This window comes from Oncorhynchus nerka, linkage group LG2 (assembly GCF_034236695.1).
Source record: "Oncorhynchus nerka isolate Pitt River linkage group LG2, Oner_Uvic_2.0, whole genome shotgun sequence".
Taxonomy (NCBI): Eukaryota; Metazoa; Chordata; class Actinopteri; order Salmoniformes; family Salmonidae; genus Oncorhynchus; species Oncorhynchus nerka.
Window position 1 is genome coordinate 73,836,491 of NC_088397.1, and position 23,317 is coordinate 73,859,807.

General features: G+C 43.5%; 1 protein-coding gene across 7 annotated transcripts in view; it reads right to left on the bottom strand.

Annotated features, from left to right (window-relative positions):
* Positions 1-5,601: 5,601 nt before the first annotated feature.
* The window catches only part of LOC115142276 (SLIT-ROBO Rho GTPase-activating protein 3-like), a 70,338-nt gene continuing 52,622 nt past the window's right edge, over positions 5,602-23,317 (bottom strand). For 6 of the 7 annotated variants that reach the window (XM_029681732.2, XM_029681723.2, XM_029681717.2 and 3 more), the window contains exons 13-21: positions 23,013-23,073; positions 22,617-22,694; positions 21,996-22,130; positions 21,402-21,507; positions 12,511-12,738; positions 12,011-12,265; positions 8,943-9,110; positions 8,408-8,708; positions 5,602-7,524 (exon numbers count right to left, since the gene is read on the bottom strand). In XM_029681732.2, coding sequence (XP_029537592.2) covers positions 7,012-7,524; positions 8,408-8,708; positions 8,943-9,110; positions 12,011-12,265; positions 12,511-12,738; positions 21,402-21,507; positions 21,996-22,130; positions 22,617-22,694; positions 23,013-23,073 — 1,845 coding nt within the window. In that variant the 3' untranslated portion in view covers positions 5,602-7,011. The remainder of the gene's footprint in view (positions 7,525-8,407; positions 8,709-8,942; positions 9,111-12,010; positions 12,266-12,510; positions 12,739-21,401; positions 21,508-21,995; positions 22,131-22,616; positions 22,695-23,012; positions 23,074-23,317) is intronic. The other variant, XM_029681719.2, reaches the window with a different exon arrangement.

Consider the following 23,317-nt stretch of genomic DNA (forward strand, 5'->3'; position numbering starts at 1 on the left):
ACGTCTCTCTCTCTCTAGCAGTCACCATGTGTTGTCAAAACATGGTTGCAAAATCCCATCCCTCTAGGACTGTTTCATATGAAGAAAGAACATGATGTATCTCTTTAATATCATTTAAAGTGGCATGAGATTCAAGACATAGGGTTATTTTCCTGCACCAAACCTTCAGAACTGTGTATGAAATCTTAAATCCCATGGCGTGACATGCCACCTCACAACCTGGCTGAGAAGTAAATCGGGCACAGGCAACAGTATTAGTGATTCCTAAATTGAGTGTCAACCAGACCTGGGCTCAAATACTTTGAGCATTTTAAATACTTTGAGCAGTCGCTTGAGTCTGCCTGAAGTGCCAAATGGGCGGGGTTTGCAGTTTGGGGACTTTTCTATTGGTTTACCCCAAAGCCAACTCCTCCTTTGGCCGCCTTTCCTTCCATTTCCCTGCTGCCAATGACTGGAATGAAATGCAAAAATCACTGAAGTTGGAGACTTATATCTTTCTCACTAACTTCAAGCATCGGCTGGCAGAGCAGCTTACAGATCGCTGCAGCTGTACACAGCCCATCTGTAAATAGCCCATCCAACCAACTACCTACCTCATCCCCAAATTTGTTTTTGTTTGTTTTTTTCTGCTCTTTTGCACACCAATATTTCTACTTGCACATCCTCATCTGCACATCTATCACTCCATTGTTAATTGCTAAATTGTAATTACTTCGCCACTATGGCCTATTTATTGCCTTTCCACACACGGTATACAGATGTTCTATTGTGTTATTGACTGTACATGTATTTATCCCACGTGTAACTCTGTGTTGTTGTTTTTGTCACACTGCTTTGATTTATATTGGCCAGGTCGCAGTTGTAAATGAGAACTTGTTCTCAACTGGCCTACCTGGTTAAATAAAGGTGAAAAAAAAACATATTTTGAAGTGATTGTTGAAGTATTTGGCTGAAGGTAGCCTAGTGGTTAGAGCATTGGGCCAGTAACCAAAAGGTGGCTATATCAAACCCCTGAGCTGACAAGGTAAACATCTGTTGTTCTGCCCATGAACAAGGCAGTTAACCCACTACCCACTACCTACTAGGCCGTCATTGTAAATACGAATTTGTTCTTAACTGACTTGCCTAGTTAAATAAAGGCAAAATAAAACATGTGAAACCCAGGTCTGATGTTATCTCCCTCCACACACTGCTGTGCAAATCAAACACACTTCTAAATAGCAGTATGGAAAATCCATAACAATTGAATTGTAGTCAAACATTGTGTCTATTGTATGAAGTGTAGAGCTTTTATGTTTCCTCCAACTCTACAGTTTGGATCTTAATAATCAGACCCTCTTCCGAAGGAGGAGGAGGCAGAGAGCACAGTTATTGATGGACTATTCCTATCTGGAGGAATGATGACAATCTGTTACAATCTGTCAATTAACCTATCAATACATGCAGCAGATAGAGGTCAGTGTCAGCATATGAGCCTGTGTCTGTGTTCACTTAGTTTAGATGATCGTGGAAGAGATAGGTCTGGACCACTGTCTCCCCCTAGAGTGCCTCAGGCGGATTGAATTCAATTAAATGAAAGCTGTAATCTGTAGTGGTGAAACTGCCACATACATTTGCAATATTTCAAGAACAATTATGTTTTTTTCAAACAACGAACACCGTTTTTCCCCCAAGGAGAACATTGCACAATAAAACAGCAGAGTATGTTCTATGATTTTTTTGTATAACCATGATGCAGGTGCTCCACTGCCCCGTTTCATTAACAGAACAAAAACAATAACAAATGCGCCTGGGGTGAACAGTGGCGCTGTTTTACCAAATGCGCCTGGGGTGAACAGTGGCGCTGTTTTACCAAATGCGGATCTCAGTTTCAACAAACGTTAATCTGATGCCAGGTTATGGGAGATTTCACTGATCAGATAAGTGTGATTGTTTTGGACTCAAATGAACTTAGAAAAACAACAATAAAAGGATCAGAATGATAGAAGTGGGGAACAAAAACAACTTTGCATAGATGACGTTCACTATTTGTCGTATGGGATGAGCCCCCTCCTCTACTCCTCTGTTCTTTATACACCCCACCTCTTCTCTGTCCTGTCCTCCTCCCCTCTCCTCTGACCTTTCCCAACCCCACCTCCCCATAACTGTCGTAGAGATTTCCTTTTTTGCTCTGTCTGTAATTTCCATGGCAACATTTCTAATTCTAAGAACCTAGTAAATGCCAAAAAGCAAGTGAGAAATCCTATTTTCAAAGAAAGACCTTAATCACTGATGCCATGTCAGTGTTACAACGTGACTAACGGGTTAACAGTAGGCCGGATCACAACACATGCTTAAGAACACAACACTTAAACAGTACGTGGCTTAGACCCAAAGCCTAGACGTTTCACTTGGCATATCGATTGTGCCTTGGCCGATCATACCCCCTCATCAATTAGCTAAGTCCTTTGAACTGTGAGAGCCACACACAACCGGTTGGAACAGCCTGGTTGTATACTACCTGGGTGACGGCTCAGTCTTAGTCTCTCTGGGTGGGTGGCCTGCGCCTTACAGCTCTCACACACACTGGCCTTTCCTCTGGCCGGGACATAATCTGATTGGTTCCTCACAGTCATCTCCGTGACCATACATACAGTGGGGCAAAAAAGTATTTAGTCAGCCAGCAATTGTGCAAGTTCTCCCACTTAAAAAGATGAGAGAGGCCTGTAATTTTCATCATAGGTACACTTCAACTATGACAGACAAAATGAGAAAAAACAATCCAGAAAATCACATTGTAGGATTTTTAATGAATTTATTTGCAAATTATGGTGGAAAATAAGTATTTGGTCACCTACAAACAAGCAAGATTTCTGGTTCTCACAGACCTGTAACTTCTTCTTTAAGAGGCTCATCTGTCCTCCACTCATTACCTGTATTAATGGCACCTGTTTGAACTTGTTATCAGTATAAAATACACCTGTCCACAACCTCAAACAGTCACACTCCAAACTTCACCATGGCCAAGACCAAAGAGCTGTCAAAGGACACCAGAAACAAAATTGTAGACCTGCACCAGGCTGAGAAGACTGAATCTGCAATAGTTAAGCAGCTTGGTTTTAAGAAATCAACTGTGGGAGCAATTATTAGGAAATGGAAGACATACAAGACCACTGATAATCTCCCTCGATCTGGGGCTCCACGCAAGATCTCACCCAGTGGTGTCAAAATGATCACAAGAACGGTGAGCAAAAATCCCAGAACCACACGGGGGGACCTAGTGAATGACCTGCAGAGAGCTGGGACCAAAGTAACAAAGCCTACCATCAGTAACACACTACGCCGCCAGGGACTCAAATCCTGCAGTGCCAGACGTGTCCCCTTGCTTAAGCCAGTACATGTCCAGGCCCGTCTGAAGTTTGCTAGAGAGCATTTGGATGATCCAGAAGAAGATTGGGAGAATGTCATTTGGTCAGATGAAACCAAAATAGAACTTTTTGGTAAAAACTCAACTCGTCGTGTTTGGAGGACAAAGAATTCTGAGTTGCATCCAAAGAACACCATACCTACTGTGAAGCATGGTGGTGGAAACATCATGCTTTGGGGCTGTTTTCTGCAAAGGGACCAGGACGACTGATCCGTGTAAAGGAAAGAATGAATGGGGCCATGTATCATGAGATTTTGAGTGAAAACATCCTTCCATCAGCAAGGGCATTGAAGATGAAACGTGGCTGGGTCTTTCAGCATGACAATGATCCCAAACACACCGCCCGGGCAACGAAGGAGTGGCTTTGTAAGAAGCATTTCAAGGTCCTGGAGTGGCCTAGCCAGTCTCCAGATCTCAACCCCATAGAAAATCTTTGGAGGGAGTTGAAAGTCCATGTTGCCCAGCAATAGCCCCAAAACATCACTGCTCTAGAGGAGATCTGCATGGAGGAATGGGCCAAAATACCAGCAACAGTGTGTGAAAACCTTGTGAAGACTTACAGAAAACGTTTGACCTCTGCCATTGCCATCAAAGGGTATATAACAAGTATTGAGATAACTTTTGTTGTTGACCAAATACTTATTTTCCACCATAATTTGCAAATAAATTCATAAAAAATCCTATTATGTGATTTTCTGGATTTTTTTCCTCATTTTGTCTGTCATAGTTGAAGTGTACCTATGATGAAAATTACAGGCCTCTCATGTTTTTAAGTGGGAGAACTTGCACAATTGGTGGCTGACTAAATACTTTTTTGCCCCACTGTACATAAAGTGATTACACCAGGCCAGACTCCCTTTGAGTGGTGCGAGGAACCACAGCACAGCACAAGAAGGGGAACAAGACAAAAGCCCAAAAGCACAACCACAGTATTACTTTGATGAGGATGCTGAAGGGCAAATTAAATGCCTCGGATTGCTTTTTTTAGGTAAATTAGTATGGAAATATGGGGTATTTAACTTCAGAGTGTGGAACAATCTCCGAAATGGTTTCCTTTCATCCCCCAACTTCATTTTAAGCCCTTTTAATTGGGTTCTTTGAATGTCTGAGTAGTTGGTAGATACATTTAGATATTGTCAGCACTTTTTTTAAGGGCATTGACCTCCACATGGAAAGTCTTATCCATTTTTACATGCCTGCCTCGACCACTTCATATGGAGAACTGATCTGGAATTGTAAGGACCATTCCCGGAGATGAGAAGCAGGTCAAACATTTAATCTGAAAAGACATGGAACAAGACAGGAACAGCATCAGCACACAGGTATACAAGGACATAAGACAATCAATGCTGAAGCGGGAAGAGTAGCGGGGGAACAGACAGATATAGGGGAGGTAATGACAGAGGTTATTGAGTCCAGGTGAGTCCAATAATCTCTGATGCGTGTGATGGGGGAAGGCAGGTGTGCGTAATGATGGTGGCAGGAGTGCATTATGCTAGGGAGCCTGGCGCTCGAGGCAAGAGCGGGAGCAGGCGTGACAGGAATAAGTGAACCAAAGAGGATATGTCATCACTAGCCTACGTACAGTATGTAAACATGATTTGTTTGCTTTCAAACTCCGGAAATATGTTGCTGTTCAAGTGTATGATTTGTTATGGAATAATAGTCCAATATAAAATTTCTCAAGTTGATGAATCTACAGTAAGATTAGGACTACATCCCAATTATCTCTTCTTCCTCTCAAAGTGTGCACATGTTCACTTCCCTTCACTGACTCTGGATAAAAGTGTCTGCTAGATGACAAAAATGTAAATTATTTGAAAGGAAATGACTGGTATAAGATATATGGTGGAAACTCCCACAAGCCAACACACATCCACCAATCCAATGCTTTTAGATTTGTTGGAAGTACTGACACGTCAGGTTTTTAGTTGTTCTGGGATTTAGCTGGACTAAAATCTTTGTGTAACACAGTCGCCACCTTGTGACAGATAATGAGACATGGGACAATGCAAATGCCTCAAATTACTATGGGGGTAAAACACTAAGTGTTTTTTCTATCTTTACCACTAAGAGGAGCTACAAAACCATTTACCAATTGGATTCTGCTGTACTGTTAAGGCAGATATACATGCAACATTTTACCACTAAGTGTCAGTGTGTTAGAATTTCAACAAAAGAGTACCAAAAGGGCCTTTCGGATACAGATTCCCCACATTTATTATCTTGTTCTGTTCCTGCCTTTGCAAGGTTAATGATAATATATATCCTGTTTCTAGCATACTATGTTATTCATACATACAGGTAGTTTTCAACGTTATGCATATTATTTTCCATTCAAAATATCTATAACACTTTAAACATGTGTTTTAATGAATAATAATCCCTCATATAATACATACAGGAACACATACCACCAAGCAAGCAAGCCCATCTACATACTGTATAACTCCAAAGCAGGACTATAAGAAAACTGTGGTTACACACAATGGGCCTGAATTGAGAATCCAATCTAGTTCACCAAGTAAGAGATCCAGTCCACATGTAACAGCACAACTAACCCTGTCAGGGGTTGATTCTCCTATGTCTTCAAACATGTAACTGTATGAATATGAATATATATATATATATATATATACACATACAGTATGCAGGATCAACTAGTACAGGCTCATAGAATATATACACATACACACACAGTATGCAGGATCAACTAGTACAGGCTCATAGAAAATGACCAGACCAGATCAGTGCATCTTTAGCAGACTGGGTCGAGTCATGACAAGGTGTGTGCTCTTTTCTTGAGGTACCACGGCTAATCTGGGGGAGAGAGATAGAGAGAGAGTGAAACAGAAAGAGAGCGAGAGCGAGAGAGAGAGAGAAAGAGATCAAGAGATTGTATTAAGTCTTCCTATTTGCAGACGAAGAAGGCGCTAGTCTTAGACTACCAGCTCAAAAACACCACACTTCAGTTTGAGATGGTTTGTTATTCAGACAAACTAGCAGGCTACAACCACAGATGGCTATAACAGTAAACAAAGCGTTATCCAGTGCATCCATTTGATCAGGTTTGTTCTGTGGCAGTTCTGTGCCACATGGAGAGAGTAGAAACATACTTTATAATGATTATCATAGTACAGTTCATGTTTCTTCTGAGTGATTCAGAATCTCAACCGACAAGCAGACAGTTAATCCTGGTGGACATCCGGCTGTCAATAAACCAATTAATCAGCCTTCATCCTACATGTTGAATCCAACCTCCTACTAGTTAGTGGTCGATATTGTTCCCACAGAGACAAGGTCTCAATGTGTCCGTTGTCACAGCCAGAAGGAAATGAAGAAGATGCTGATTATGAGCAATCAGTCGGTGCTCTGCAGAATCACTTCCTTCTGTACTGTATCTCTTGGGATGTGGCTGTGATCAGACAGTGCCCTGTCCAGTCAGTTACTACTATAGCTCCTGTACAGGGCTATGGCTGCAGCTTACTCCATTCTTACTACTGTATGCCTATCCTGACCTGTGGCTGTGTGCTGCAGCCTGCTCAGTCAGTTGTCTCTATAGTTCCTGGGCTCTTTCTGTGACTGCAGCAGCCTGCTTAGCCAGGCTACATGTGACCCTGTTTGTCTGAGGACGAGGAGGAAGTGGAGGGGGACGGGGATGGAGCCTTGGGGAACACCCTGTCTGTGGGAGTGATAGATGCTGGACTTCCCAGGCCTGAGGAGCTGGAACTACTAGACCTGTGCTGCCCCTGTCCCCCCTGTCCCTGGCCATGTCCCAGGTGGATGGGAGCAGGCCGAAGGGGTCTGACCGGAGGCGGCCTGAGGGGGGCGCTGGGCCTCCGTGCAGTCAGAGCCGGTTTGAAGGTGCTCATGGTCTCGGAGGACGAGGAACTGCTGCTACGGCGCAGGGCGGCGTCAGGGTCTCTGATGGCCATGGTGTTGGTGTGGAGGGGGCTGCCAGGGGTCTCAGAGGGTGGTCTGGACCCACAGGAGGAGAGGTGCTGCTGCTTCAGGGGCTCCAAGGTGTCCAGGACCACGTCGGGAGCATGCTTGGCCACGTTCTGCCGCTCAAGCTCAGACAGCTCATGCAGGGCAGTATTCATGGTCTTCTCTATGTCCTGTAATACACACAGTTTCACCACTGATATTAATCCAGTGTCTGACGTCCTGCAACACACTCTATCTTGGCTGTCCATAGTAGTAGATGATGACAATTCACACACACACACATACGCACGCACGCACACCAATAGAAAAAAGAATGGCCCATTCAAACATCTGCTCTTATTGTTTATCCTCAAACAAAATACTGACAAACCAAGTCTTCCCAATAAAAAACAAACTGTTTCTTCTTGAAAGCAGGGACAAATGGACAAATTAACACTTCAGAAATGGTTCCAATATTCTCTCTCTAATGAAGCAAACAAAGGGAGCCATATTTACATGTGGAGCTAGCAGCAGCTAACAGACTGAACAGTAATTAGGAGATGAGAGACAGAGGGCAATGTGGGCCTCTCTCTCAGTTGTCCTTCCCACTGCTGCCTGACTTTGTCCCTCTGAGTACTGGCTGGGATCCATAAACTATGCTGGAAATATTTCTCCCTCTGTCTGTCTGTCTGTCTGTCTGCCTGTCTCGCCATCTCTCTGAACAACAGACAGGAGAATATCCTCATTAGCTTCGACTGCACAACTCCGAGCATGGCTGGACTGGCAGGAAATAGTTATATTAAGAATAACAAGGGAAGTTTGGTCTTGCCTGACTTCACCCACTGAATCAATTGCTTTGATAATTATTAAGTCTTTATTGCAGTGATTAGATTCTCACCTCTGTATACCCTGATAAATGCTCTTTTGCCAAAACTTTTGTTAAATAAATCCACAAGCAACGAGAGATGAGTGGGCAACCTTCTTTTAAATTGGTTAGTTTATTTTCTGGTAGTCAGCACCCCATCATTAGGCCGGGTGTGCGTTTTGTTATTCATTTACTTCATAGACTCTCACCTCTGCCAGTGATTTCTGGTCGCCAAGGCTACCGTGGCGGGTGGAGCCGGGGGAGGGTCTGAGGGTGGGGCCATCACGGAAGCACTTTCTATCTGGATGGTTGATACTTCCTGTGCTGCTGAACGTGCTGAGATGGCGTTTCTCTGGACTGTCCATGCGGCCCCTGCTGACAGCCATCTTGTGAGGGCTGCAGGGGCGGGGCATGACCCTAGGGGGCGTGTCCATACCTCGGGTGGGGCTGTGAGTGTCGGCGGTGCTCCTGTGGTGAGGGATAACAGCACTGTCTGAACGAACCCTCACCCTGAAAGGCCACAACACAGAGAGCAGACAGACTCTCAAGACAGCATCAAGGACAGAGTGCAAAAATAAATTATAGCTCATTCAATACAACTACACTAAATGAACCATTATTTTGTAGCCTCTTCATGGAGGAAAACATCTCATCCTGCATGTGTCTAGAAAACCTGTTAACCTGCATTACTTCAGATTCTGTGAACTGTGAGCATGAATCATTATAAAGTCAATGTGTAGCCACCTTCCAAGAGCATCTCCATAGTGGTGTTCAGGGGTATGTTGTCTGTGTTCGCAGGGGGAGCTGCGGTCACGGTTCCTGGATGAGGTTCGGTCTCTGTCCTCCTGGTGGGGTCCACTACTGGCCTCACTCTCAGCCTTCCAACTCAGACTGTCTGAGAACGCATCTTCCCTGAGGTAACGGCGAGACAGAGAGCAGACGGGGGGTTTATTCATTTGTTTTTTGTATGCTGGCAAAATGCATAAACAATTATACAATTTCATTAACGAGTCACTGCAAATCATCTGGATACCCTTACACCAGAGATGATCTGAAATTATTATGTCAAAAAACAATCCTTCGGAAACAAAATCTAACTCCAGATGTTGGACCTCTTCAAGTTATTATTAACAAGTACAGCACCCATTCCCCAGTTTCCCCGGGCCCCTGATTTTTTATTTATTTCACCTTTATTTAACCAGGTAGGCCACTTGAGAAAAAGGTCTCAACTGGGACCTGGCCAAGATAGAGAAAAGCAGTGCAACAAAAACAACACAGAGTAACACATGGGATAAACAAACATACAGTCAATAACACAATAGAAAAGTCTATATACAGTGTGTGAGAAATGTAGTAAGATTAGGGAGGTAAGGCAATAAATAGGCCAAAGTGGCAAAATAATTACAATTTAGCAATTAAACACATTCTAGATGTAATTTTAAATTGGAGATGCTTAATGTGAGTCTGGAAGGAGAGTTTACAGTCTTACCAGACACCTAGGTATTTGTAGTTGTCCACATATTTTTAAGTCAGAACCGTCCAGAGTGGTGATGCTAGACGGGTGGGCGGGGGCGTGCAGTGATCGGTTGAAGAGCATGTAATTTAGTTGTACTTGCATTTAAGAGCAGTTGGAGGCCACGAAAGGAGTGTTGTATGGCACTGAAGCTCGTCTGGAGGTTAGTTAACACATTGTCCAAAGAAGGGACAGAAATATACAGAATGGTGTCGTCTGTGTTGGATCAGAGAAGCACCATCAGCAAGAGAGACATCACTGATGTATACAGAGAGAAGAGTCGGCCTGAGAAATGAACCCTGTGACACCCCCATAGAGACTGCCAGTGGTCCGGAAAACAGGCCCTCCGATTTGACACACTGAACTCTATCTGAGAAGTAGTTGGTGAACCAGGCGAGGCAGTCATTTGGGAAACCAAGGCTGTTGAGTCTGCCGATAAGAATGCTGTGACTGACATAGTTGAAAGCCTTGGCCATTGTCTCTTATCGATGGCGGTTATGATATCGTTTAGGACCTTGAGTGTGGCTGAGGTGCACCCATGACCAGCTCGGAAAACAGATTGCATAGCGGAGAAGGTACGGTGGGAATCGAAATAGTCGGTGATCTGTTTGTTAACTTTTCTTTCGAAGACTTTATAAAGGCAGGGTAGGATAGATATAGGTCTGTAACAGTTTGGGTCTAGAGTGTCTCCCCTTTGAAGAGGGGGATGACGTAAGAGAGATTGAACAGGCTAGTAATAGGTGTTTCAACAAATTCGGCAGGTAATTTTAGAAAGAGAGGGCCCAGATTGTCTAGCCCAGCTGATTTGTAGGGGTCCAGATTTTGCAGCTCTTTCAGAACATCAGCTCTCTGGATTTGGGTGAAGGAGAAATGGGGAGGCTTGGGCAAGTTGCTGTGGGGGGTGCAGAGCTGTTGACCAGGGTAGGGGTAGCCAGGTGGAAAGCATGGCTAGCAGTAGAAAAATGCTTATTGAAATTCTCGATTATCGTAGATTTATCAGTGGTGACAGTGTTTCCTAGCCTCAGTGCAGTGGACAGCTGGGAGTAGGTGCTCTTATTCTCTTATTCATTTTCCCAGAACTTTTTGGAGTTTGTGCTACAGGATGCAAATTTCTGTTTGAAAAAGCTAGCCTTTCCTTTCCTAACTGCCTGTGTATATTGCTTCCTAACCTCTTTGAAAAGTTGCATATCGTGGGGGCTATTCGATGCTAATGCAGTACGCCACAGGATGTTTTTGTGCTGGTCAAGGGCAGTCAGGTCTGGAGGGAACCAAGGGCTATATCTGTTCTTAGTTCTAAAGTTTTGAATGGGGCATGCTTTTTTAAGATGGTGAGGAAAGCACTTTTAAAGAATAACCAGGCATCCTCTACTGACGGAATGAGGTCAATATCCTTCCAGGATATCCAGGCCAGTTCGATTAGAAAGGCCTGTTCGCTGAAGTGTTTTAGGGAGCGTTTGACAGTGATGAGGGGTGGTCGTTTAACCGCGGACCCATTACAGACGCAGGCAATGAGGCAGTGATCGCTGAGATCCTAGTTGAAGGAAGCAGAGGTGTATTTAAAGGGCAGGTAGGTTAGGATGATATCTATGAGGGTGCCCGTGTTTACGGATTTAGAGTTGTTCAATGATAATTTCTCAGATTGAGGGCATCTAGCTTAGATTGTAGGATGGCCCGAGGTGTTAAGCATATCCCAAATTTAGGTCACCAGGATCAGTTGGAGATAAGTGAGGCTGCATCCCAAATGACACACTATTCCCTTTATAGTGCACTACTTTTGACTAGTGCGCTAGCTCTAAACAAAAGTAGTGAACTATGAAGGGTATAGGATGCAATTTTGGACGCATCCTGTGTCTTTCCCTAATTAGGGTTTAATTCTGTCATCTCCACGGTGATGGATGGTGATTGGCTGTCGGGTAGGGTTCCGGAAGGATAAATGACCAGTTACAGAGTGACCTTAATGTTCCATCCTTGTCATGCGGAAATGTTAGTTCAAGAGACTGAGGAGGGGACATCTTGTTTAATTACTAATTGGGGATTTATTTGCTTTGAAGTGCTTGATGCTTACTGTATGCCAACTGCTGCATTGACACAGTATCAGACTAATGCATTTGGGAACAGTTCATGATTATTGACTATTGACATATCAATTCACTGTTATTGACATGGACTCACATAACCTGGAGGCCCCATGGTAGGGGTGCACAGTCTGTCTCTCGTCTACTGACGATTACAATAGAAGTGCTTATCCTAAACAGAGGCATGTAGCATTTGAGCAGTTACACAGAAATATTGTACTTACATGTCCTGCACCACAATGTACTGATGTGGGATGAGTCCGTCCACTCCGTTGTGTCGTCCCTCCCACCAGTCATCAGAGGCTCTCAGGTACAGCAGCAGTGATGCCCCCTTCTTAAAGGACAGCTCTCTGGGAGTACGCCCCACGTAGTCAAACTTAGCGATGGCCTCGATCTGCTCCAGTTCATCATCACTGGTGTGAGGTCCTGTACCATTGTCCACTTCATCAATGGCACCTGGCCCACTTTGGGGACTGTCACTAAATGGTGTAGAGAGAGAGACAATAATATATTGTAGATAGATAAATACATTGATTGATAGATTCAGATGATAAAGAAGGACATAGTATAGTGCTTTGGACTAAACTAGCCCAACAAGAGGGTGAAGTCATTTGAAACACAGAACTGGGTCCAGTCCTCTAATCCCCTTCTCTACATTGGTTAATCTCCATCTTCTCTCCCATCTAAGCAGAACCAAGGCCCAGTATACTATAACATCACTAACCAGTACTCCTCTCCTCCAGCCATGCACTTCTCATAGACCGGTCCGTCCAGCTCACGGTGGCTCGGGAAGATGACCTCATTGTGGATGATGATGGTCTTGATGACCTCATTAACGTGTGTCTGACAGGCCACAGGATCGTGACCATCAGGTATGGGCATCAGAGTCGGGCCGAAGCAGGTAGCCAGGTTATAGGGATCCATCATGTTCTCATCACTGTACTGGGATAGACTGGAGAGAAACAATGGGGAATTACAGTTCTTTTATCACTTTGGTATAATTTTACAACTTTTAGTTCAAAACTCAAAAAAGCAGATTTTTTTCTTTATGCACATTTTCAAGTACAACACACAAAGCCACAGTAACTTTTTCACCAAACCTAAATCAGTGTTTCATCTAGAAATACCTTTCATATAAAGTCACTGCCTTTCACAATGCAATGCTTACATTACTTTTCATTTGATTCTCTTCTCATTTGTTTAAATACATTTGACCATCACTTAATCCAAATGCGCTTAACGGTTAATCACTTAACCGTTTGGTAAACCTATAGATTTTGAACTGGTTTGTCTACTATATATGGATTTTGAGAGCTACAGAAATAAAAGGGGAAAGTGGATACCTAGTCAGTTGTACAACTGAATGCATTCAACTGAAATGTGTCTTCCACATTTAACACAACCACTCGGAATCTGTGTGGTGAGCTGCCTTAACTGATATCCACATCTTCGGCACCTGGAGAACAGTGTGTTTGTATTAACATCTAAATTACATGTATTACCCAACAAAATAACATCTATCCAGACGTCCTCTACAGTCATTCATTAGTGCAAAAAAACCATTGTATTTTTCAGATTTAATTGCAACATACTGTAGGTGTCTGTAATCAAATGTAAGAAATTAAATTAAACAAATAAAATGAATGAAAATAAAACACAACATTTAGTACCTATTAATTTGCATCAAGCCTGTCTTGAGCATTTCAACATAAATTCTCCACCAAATCACAGTGAATATCCTCATTGTTCATGCACCGTGGAAAAAACCCTTTGGCATGGCGAATCCAAACTTGACATTGGTCTGTATTGATGTCGTCGCATGCCTCATCCAAGGCCAGAAGGAGGGTGGCACGCTAATGGGGATGGCGATCGTCCACCTTCCACCTTTCCTCAATAGGGTTGAGGAAAGGAGAGTATGGGGACAGGTATAGGGTCACTAATCGATGATTGTCCCATGCAATGACATTCACCTTGACATGCCGGTCTGCTCAATTTCATTGCGAAAGACATTGAGGTGTGCAGCGTTGTAGGATCCAAGTAATGGCCTACGTCCTACCAGATCATCTTCAGAGATAGCTGCAGCCATGGAGATGTTTCCCCCACGTTGTCAAGGCACGTAGATGGTTATCCATTGACCGATGAGCAGACTTATTTCTCTTCTCCATATCTCCGGATTCCTACCGCAAGCTCTGAACCTTTTCACCTGGATCATCGCAGCTGCTATCCGAGTGGCCACTCCTGGCTAACGTCTCTGTCCCGAAGCAAGAACCAATTAGCCTGGAGCTAGCCTTGCTAGGCCCATATCCCGGCTAGCCGAAGAGGTCCATCAGCCATTCCTTTGGCTACAATACTTATTTTGCCAATTGGCCTGGACCCCGCCGACCCTTCACGACTGGACTACCGACGTAATTTGACCAAGGGGGTTTATCAACTGGCTCCTCCGTCACGACCTCCCCTGAATGCCCATCTTCTAGCCTGCTAGCTGCAGCCCGCTAGCTGTCTAGAGCATATCGGACTGTTAGCTTAAGAGGCCCATCGGACAAATTCTTTGGCCACTATACCTTTTCTGCCAATTGGCCTAGACCCCTTTAACCACACGAAGCCCTGCTGATCCACGATGACTGGTCTGCAGACGTAACAGCACGATGGGGCTACAACAGACTTTCTTCCGTTGCGACGTCCCTCTAAGGCCCCTCTGCTAGCTTGCTATCCCCGGCCCCTCTGCTAGCTTGCTATCCCCGGCCCGCTAGCTGCCTGAATTGCCGTGTCTCATGCCCGAGCCACTCACTGGACCACTATGATTACTCGGCTACACATGCCTCTCCCTAATGTCAATATGCCTTGTCCATTGCGGTCTTTGTGAGTAATTATTGCCTTATTTCACTGTAGAGCCTCTAGCCCTGCTCAATACAACTTAATTCCACCTCCCACACATGCGGTGACCTCACCTGGTTTAAATTATGTTTCGAGAGACAATATCTCTCTCAACGTCACTCAGTGCATAGGTTTACCTCCACTGTATTCACATCCTACCATAACTTTGTCTGTACATTATGCCTTGAACCTATTCTACCGTGCCCAGAAACCTTATAGCCTTTAGCCATACTCTTATCCTACCCCTCCTCTGTTCCTCTGGTGATGTAGAGGTTAATCCAGGCAATGCAGTGGCTAGCTCCACTCCCTTTCCCCAGGCGCTTTCATTTGTTGACTTCAGTAACCTTAAAAGCCTTGGTTTCATGCATGTTAACATTAAAAGCCTCCTCCCTAAGTTTGTTTTATTCACTACTTAGCACACTCTACCAACCCGGATGTCCTAGCTGTGTATGAATCCTGGATAAGGAAGATCACCAAAAACCCTGAAATGTCCATCCCTAACTACAACATTTTCCGACAAGATAGAACTGCCAAAGGGGGCGGAGTTGCAATTTCCTGCAGAGATAGCCTGCAAAGCTCTGTCTTACTATCCAGGTCTGTGCCCAAACAATTTGAGCTCTTACTTCTAAAAATGCACCTTTCCAGAAACAAGTCTCTCACAGTTGCAGCTTGCTATTGACCACCTTCTGCCCCCAATTATGCCCTGGAACCCATATGTGAATTGATTGAAACCCATCTTTCTCCAGAGCTCGTGCTGTTAGGTGACCTAAACTGGGACCTGCTTAACACCCCGGCCATCCTACAATATAAGCTTGATGCCCTCAATCTCACAAATTATCAATGAACCTACCAGGTACAACCCTAAATCCGTAAACATGGACACCCTCTTAGATATCATCCTAACCAACCTGCCCTCCAAATACACCTCTGCTGTCTTCAACCAGGATCTCAGCGATCACTGCCTCATTGCCTTTGTCCGTAATGGGTCTGGGGTCAAACGACCACCCCTCATCACTGTCAAACACTCCCTAAAACACTTCAGCGAGCAGGCCTTTCTAATCGACCTTGCCCAGGTATCCTGGATGGATACTGACCTCATTCTGTCAGTAGAGGATGCCTGGTTATTCTTTAACTTCTTGGTGACGGGGCAGTATTTTCATGTCCGGATGAAATGCATGCCCAAATTCAACTGCCTGCTACTCATCCCCAGAAGATAATATCTGCATATTATTAGTAGATGTGGATGGACAACACTCTGAAGATTCTAAAACTGTTTGAATCATGTCTGTGAGTATAACAGAACATATGTAGCAGGCGAAACCCCGAGGTCACCCTTTTCAATGAGCTTTCATTGGGAATCCAGATTTCTAAGGGATCTTCTTGCAGGTCCTACCGCTTCCACTGGATGTCCCCAGTCTTTAGAAATTGGTTGAGGTTTTTCCTTTGTGTAATGAAGAAGTAGCCCTGTTCAAAACGAGGGTCACTTCAAGTGTACTGTTTGTTTGAGGCGCGTGACCAGAAAGGTAGCGTCAGTTTGTTTTCTTCCTGTATTGACCACAGATCATCCCGTCTTCAATTTGATTGATTATTTACTTTAAAAAATACCTAAAGTTGTATTACAAAAGTAGTTTGAAATGTTTTGGCAAAGTTTACAGGTAACTTTGGAGATATTTTGTAGTCATGTTGCGCAAGTTGGAACCAGTGTTTTTCTGGATCAAACGCGCCAAATAAATGGACATTTTGGATATATATCGACGGAATTAATCGAACAAAAGGACCATTTGTGATGTTTATGGGACATATTGGGGTGCCAACAGAAGAAGCTTGTCAAAGGTAAGGCACAATTTATATTTTTATTTCTGCGTTTTGTGTCGCGCCTGCAGGGTTGAAATATGTTTTCTCTCTTTGTTTACAGAGGTGCTACTCTCAGGTAATAGCATAGTTTGCTTTCGCCGAAAAGCCTTTTTGAAATCTGATACGTTGGCTCAATTCACAACACGTGTAGCTTTAATTTGGTATCTTACATGTGTGATTTCATGAAAGTTAGATTTTTATAGTAATTTATTTGAATTTGGCGCACTGCATTTTCTCTGGCTTTTGGCCAGGTGGGACGCTAGTGTCCCACATATCCCAGAGAGGTTAAAAGTGCTTTCCTCACAATCTTAAATAAGCATGCCCCATTCAAAAAATGTAGAACCAGGAACAGACATAGCCCCTTCACTCCAGACCTGACTGCCCTTGACCAGCACAAAAACATCCTGTGGCGTACTGCATTAGGGGCGGCAGTGGTTAGAGTGTTGGACTAGTAACTGAAAGGTTGCAAGTTCGAATCCCCGAGCTGACAAGGTACAAATCTGTCATTCTGCCCCTGAACAGGCAGTTAACCCACTGTTCCTAGGCCGTCATTGAAAATAAGAATTTGTTCTTAACTGACTTGCCTACTAAAATAAAGGTACAAAAATAAAATAAATAAATAAAAATTAGCATCGAATAGCCCCCGCAAAATGCAACTTTTCAGGGAAGTTAGGAACCAATATACACAGGCAGTTAGGAAAGCAAAGGCTAGCTTTTTCAAACACTGTTTTGGGACACTGTAAAGTCCATAGAGAATAAGAGCACTTCCTCCCAGCTGTCCACTGCACTGAGGCTAGGAAACACTGTCACCACTGATAAATCCGAGACAATTGAGAACTTCAATAAGCATTTTTCTACGGCTGGCCATGCTTTCCACCTGGCTACCCCTACCCTGGTCAACAGCCCGAACCCCCACAGTAACTTGCCCAAGCCTCCCCCATTTCTCCTTCACCCAAATTCAGATAGTTGATGTTCTGAAAGAACTGCAAAATCTGGACCTTCTCAGATAGAGTTCAGTGTGTCAAATCGGAGGGCCTGTTGTCCGGACCTCTGGCAGTCTCAATGGGGGTGCCACAGGGTTCAATCCTCGGGCCGACTCTTTTCTCTGTATACATCAATGATGTCGCTCTTGCTGCTGGTGACTCTCTGATACACCTCCAACGCAGACGACACCATTCTGGAAACATCTGGCCCTTCTTTGGACACTGTGTTAACTGACCTCCAGATGAGCTTCAATGCCATACAGCTCTCCTTCCGTGTCCTCCAACTGCTCTTAAATGCAAGTAAACCTAAAGTAATGCTCTTCAACCGATCGCTGCCCACACCTGCCTGCCTGCCCGCCCAGCATCACTACTCTGGACAGTTCTGACGTAGAATATGTGGATAACTACAAATACCTAGGTGTCTGGTTAGACTGTAAACTCTCCTTCCATACACACATTAAACATCTCCAATCCAAAATTAAATCTAGAATCAGCTTCCTATTTCGCAACAAAGCATCCTTCACTCATGCTGCCAAACATACCCTCGTAAAACTGACTATCCTACCTATCCTTGACTTCGGCGATGTCATTTACAAAATAGCCTCCCACACTCTACTCAGCAAATTGGATGCAGTCTATCACAGTGCCATCCGTTTTTCCACCAAAGCCCCATACACTACCCACCATTGTGACCTGTATGATTTCGTTGGCTGGCCCTCGCTTCAAATTCGTCGCCAAACCCACTGGCTCCAGTTCATCTATAAGTCTCTGCTAGGTAAAGCCCCGCCTTATCTCAGCTCACTGGTCACCATAGCAGCACCCATCTGCAGCACGCGCTCCAGCAGGTATATTTCACTGGTCACCCCCAAAGCCAACTCCTCCTTTGGCCGCCTTTCCTTCCAGTTCTCTGCTGCCAATGACTGGAACGAACTGCAAAAATCACTGAAGCTGGAGACTCATATCTCCCTTATTAGCTTTAAGCACCAGCTGTCAGAACAGCTCATAGATCACTGCACCTGTACATAGCCCACCTGTAATTAGCCCATCCAACTACCTCATCCCCATACTCTTATCGATTTGTATTTATTTTGCTCCTTTGCACCCCAGTATCTCTACTTGTACACTCATCTTCTGCACATCTATCACTCGTGTTTAATTGCTATATTGTAATTATTTTGCCACTATGGCCTATTTATTGCCTTACCTCCGTTATCCTACCTCATTTGCACACACTGTATATAGACTTTTTCTATTGTATTATTGACTGTATGTTTGTTTATTCCATGTGTAACTCTGTGTTGTTGTTTGTGTTGCGCTGCTTTGCTTTATCTTGGCCAGGTCACAGTTGTAAATGAGAACTTGTTTTCAACTAGCCTACCTGATTAAATAAAAACGTAAAATATATATATATATTTTTTAAATGGTAAGGCTTCTTCCGTTATCACATGGTCAACGAAGATGGTCTGGACTTCATTAGACACAATAGCCTCCCTTACTCTGATGTCCACCTCTTTGATGGGGCCCATGCCCACCTCTCTGGCATCTTTGATGGGTCCCATGCCCACCTCTCTGACATCTTTGATGGGTCCCATGCCCACCTCTCTGGTGGGCTCCCTGTCTATGAGCTCTTTCATTTCTTCCTCTCCCTTGCTGTCTATCCTACACCATGTTGAAAGAAATTGCAAGTGTTCACACACCCCCTTTTATATGATGACCAATTGTGGTTACCACCATATAAAATGAGCAAAAACGAGTAGTCATTATGTGTGGTTATCAGATGTCATATATATATATATATACATATATATATATATATATATATATATATAATATATATATATATATATATATAACATGTAGATGTTTATACTTACAAACACTGATGACTTTATATTAAAGGTATTTCTAGATGGAACACTGATTAGGTTTGTTGAAAAAGTTTGTTAGTTGTACAATTGAAAATGTGATTAAAGTTGAGAAAAAACAGTCTTTTTGATTATCTGTTTTGAGTTTTGTACTAAGAGTTGTGAAATGTTACCTCATACTTGTGAAAATAGTACCAAAGCCATAAAAAAACTGTAAAAAATGTGATTTACTCAAACGACTTTCCATAACACAGTATTTATACACATATTAGGTTTGTTCATAAACACATACTTTTTACAATGTAGAACCAACGACTGAAAATGTTTAATATGTTTTGTCTTCATTTATCCTCATTTAATGAAAAGAACTACCTTCCTCTTCCTCCCTGGATGAGCCACCTCTGAACACTATCTTCATTATTGGGTTTCTCCATCAACACATAACATGTTGTTATTACGACTGACTGCTTGATGTACAGACGTACTCCTTGATGTACAGTGGGGAGAACAAGTATTTGATACACTGACGATTTTGCAGGTTTTCCTACTTACAAAGCATGTAGAGGTCTGAAATTTTTATCATAGGTACACTTCAACTGTGAGAGACAGAATCTAAAACAAAAATCCAGAAAATCACATTGTATGATTTTTAAGTAAATAATTTCAATTTTATTGCATGACATAAGTATTTGATCACCTACCAACCAGTAAGAATTCCGGCTCTCATAGTCCTGTTAGTTTTTCTTTAAGAATCCCTCCTGTTCCCCACTCATTACCTGTATTAACTGCACCTGTTTGAACTCGTTACCTGTATAAAAGACACCTGTCCACACACTCAATCGAACAGACTCCAACCTCTCCACAATGGCCAAGACCAGAGAGCTGTGTAAGGACATCAGGGATACAATTGTAGACCTGCACAAGGCTGGGATGGGCTACAGGACAATAGGCAAGAAGCTTGGTGAAAAGGCAACAACTGTTGGCGCAATTATTAGAAAATGGAAGAAGTTCAAGATGACGGTCAATCACCCTCGGTCTGGGGCTCCGTGCAAGATCTCACCTCGTGGGGCATCAATGATCATGAGGAAGGTGAGGGATCTGCCCAGAACTACACGGCAGGACCTGGTCAATTACCTGAAGAGAGCTGGGACCACATTCTCAAAAAAAACCATTAACACACTACGCCGTCATGGATTAAAATCCTGCAACGCACGCAAGGTCCCCCTGCTCAAGCCACCGCATGTCCAGGCCTGTCTGAAGTTTGCCAATGACCATCTGGATGATCCAGAAGAGGAATGGGAGAAGGTCATGTGGTCTGATGAGACAAAAATAGAGCTTTTTGGTCTAAAGAAGATGGGTCGTGGCTGGGTCTTCCAACATGACAACGACCCGAAACACACAGCCAGGGCAACAAAGGAGTGGCTCCGTAAGAAGCATCTCAAGGTCCTGGAGTGGCCTAGCCAGTCTCCAGACCTGAACCCAATAGAAAATCTTTGGAGGGAGCTGAAAGTCCGTATTGCCCAGCGACAGCCCCGAAACCTGAAGGATCTGGAGAAGGTCTGTATGGAGGAGTGGGCCAAAATCCCTGCTGCGGTGTGTGCATACCTGGTCAAGAACTACAGGAAACGTATGATCTCTGTAATTGCAAACAAAGGTTTCTGTACCAAAAATTAAGTTATGCTTTTCTGATGTATCAAATACTTATGTTATGCAATAAAATGCAGATTATTTACTTAAAAATCATACAATGTGATTTTCTGGATTTTTGTATTAGATTCCGTCTCTCACAGTTGAAGTGTACCTATGATAAAAATGACAGACCTCTACATGCTTTGTAAGTAGGAAAACCTGCAAAATCAGCAGTGTATCAAATACTTGTTCTCCCCACTGTATAGACGTACTGATTGATGTATAGACGTACTGATCGATGTATAGACATACTGATTGATGTACAGACGTACTGATTGATGTACAGACGTACTGATTGATGTATAGACCTACTGCTTGATATATAGACTTACTGAATTATATATACTTACTGGTTGAGGAATGCAAACAGATATCTCATGACGATGATGACGGGGTGAGAAAGAGTTACAACGATCTGCTGAAGGTGATGAGCTCTCTCTGCACCAGAGTCTAGTTCTGAGAGATAGAGAAAGGGGGGAGAGAGACAGAGGGATACAATCATTCCAATGTATACAATATGAAATGTATATCTACTTTACGATAGTAAACATATTTACTATATAAATCCAATCAATTATTAGATCAATTACTATCTAAACCATGAGTGGGCAAACTACAGAGGTTTAAGTAAAAAAACATTTTGTTGGGGGTTAGAAAACTCTCCAGGCCACTCTTGAACGTCTACAACCAAATAGAAAGCATGTAGAAATGATAATGGACCTGTATATTTTACAATAACTGACCTTTTTCTGGCATGCAAATGGATTTTGACATACGAATCAGTCCCCAAAAAATCTGGACGGCCCTCTGTTGAATTTTTAAATCCCGATCTGGCCCTTGAAGCCAAAAAGTGTTCCCATCCTGATCTAAATCCTGCATCCGCCCCAGTGGAGTACAGTAGTCTGATGGTTGCTATGAGGTCATAGTACATTAGTAGTACTTACTGATGGTAGACATGAGGTCGAGGAAGTGTTCCTTGGGGAACAGTGGGTTCTCCAGGCCCCTGAAGTACAGCTTCAGAACTCCCGCCACCGCCATGATGTCATGGTCACTCTGGTCGTTGACCAATGGGTCCTCACCTAGGGGCATCACATGATATGGTACAGAGTCACACAATCTGTCAATCATCCAGTCACACTGCTTTAATCTTGTTGAATCTATATAACCCAAGTCATGCTGAAAAAGTACATCTGTAAAATTGTGAATGTACATCTGCTTTGTAAACTGTGTAAGCTTGTAAGAACACAGTCAGCTGTCATTTAATACAAAATAACACCTCATTAACTAGTCTATAGGAAAACATTTGCCTAAGCTCTCTCTCTTTAAACATATTAGTTAGCTGACAAAAATAATGAAGATATATTTGTACGTTTGTCACTACAGTATTTTCATCCAACTATAGCATTCCTGTTAAGAATGTGGCAACTACTGCTGCTGTACATCTCAAATAGCTTGTCCATGACAGTGCCATACATGACCAATGTGCTCTCTATGTATCTGTCTGCACTTTACAGTCCTAGAGCGAAGGTCTGTGGCAGCCGTGCTGGGGCCTCGCTGGGACCGACCTCTCTCAAAAGAATTTTTTATATCGTTGACTTCGACCTGGGAGCCGGGAATCCTGAATATGCCTTGCTGCTGAAGTCCTGTTGGAGCAGAGCACCCCAAGGCAGCATTAAGACTGAAACATCTCCGGCAAACACACACGCAGGCAGGAACGCATACAGAGACACACAGACATGGACACACACAAACACACACTAAACTGAAACTTGAGTGTAGTATATCCACAGCCCAAACATCAGAAACATATTCTGTCTGTCCACTACATGGTAGTTTCAATATTCAATATTCCAATATGAGAAACTACATCACATAGATCCAAAATAGAGGCTATACAGTAGTATATTCAACTACATGGACTACATACGGTATCTATCAATTAATTCCTGTGTTCCTCTTACCGTATAGATTGATGTGGCGGACACAGCTCTCAACCACCACTGGTATAGCCTGCCCTGAGTCCTAACAGAGAGGCAGAGAAAGAGAGAGAGGCAGAGAGAGGCAGAGAGAGAGAGGCAGAGAGAGAGAGAGAGGCAGAGGCAGAGAGAGAGGCAGAGGCAGAGAGAGAGAGAGGCAGAGAGAGAGAGAGAGAGGCAGAGAGAGAGAGAGGGCAGAGAGAGAGAGAGAGGCAGAGAGAGAGAGAGAGAGGCAGAGAGAGAAAGAGAGAGGCAGAGAGAGAAAGAGAGAGAGGCAGAGAGAGAAAGAG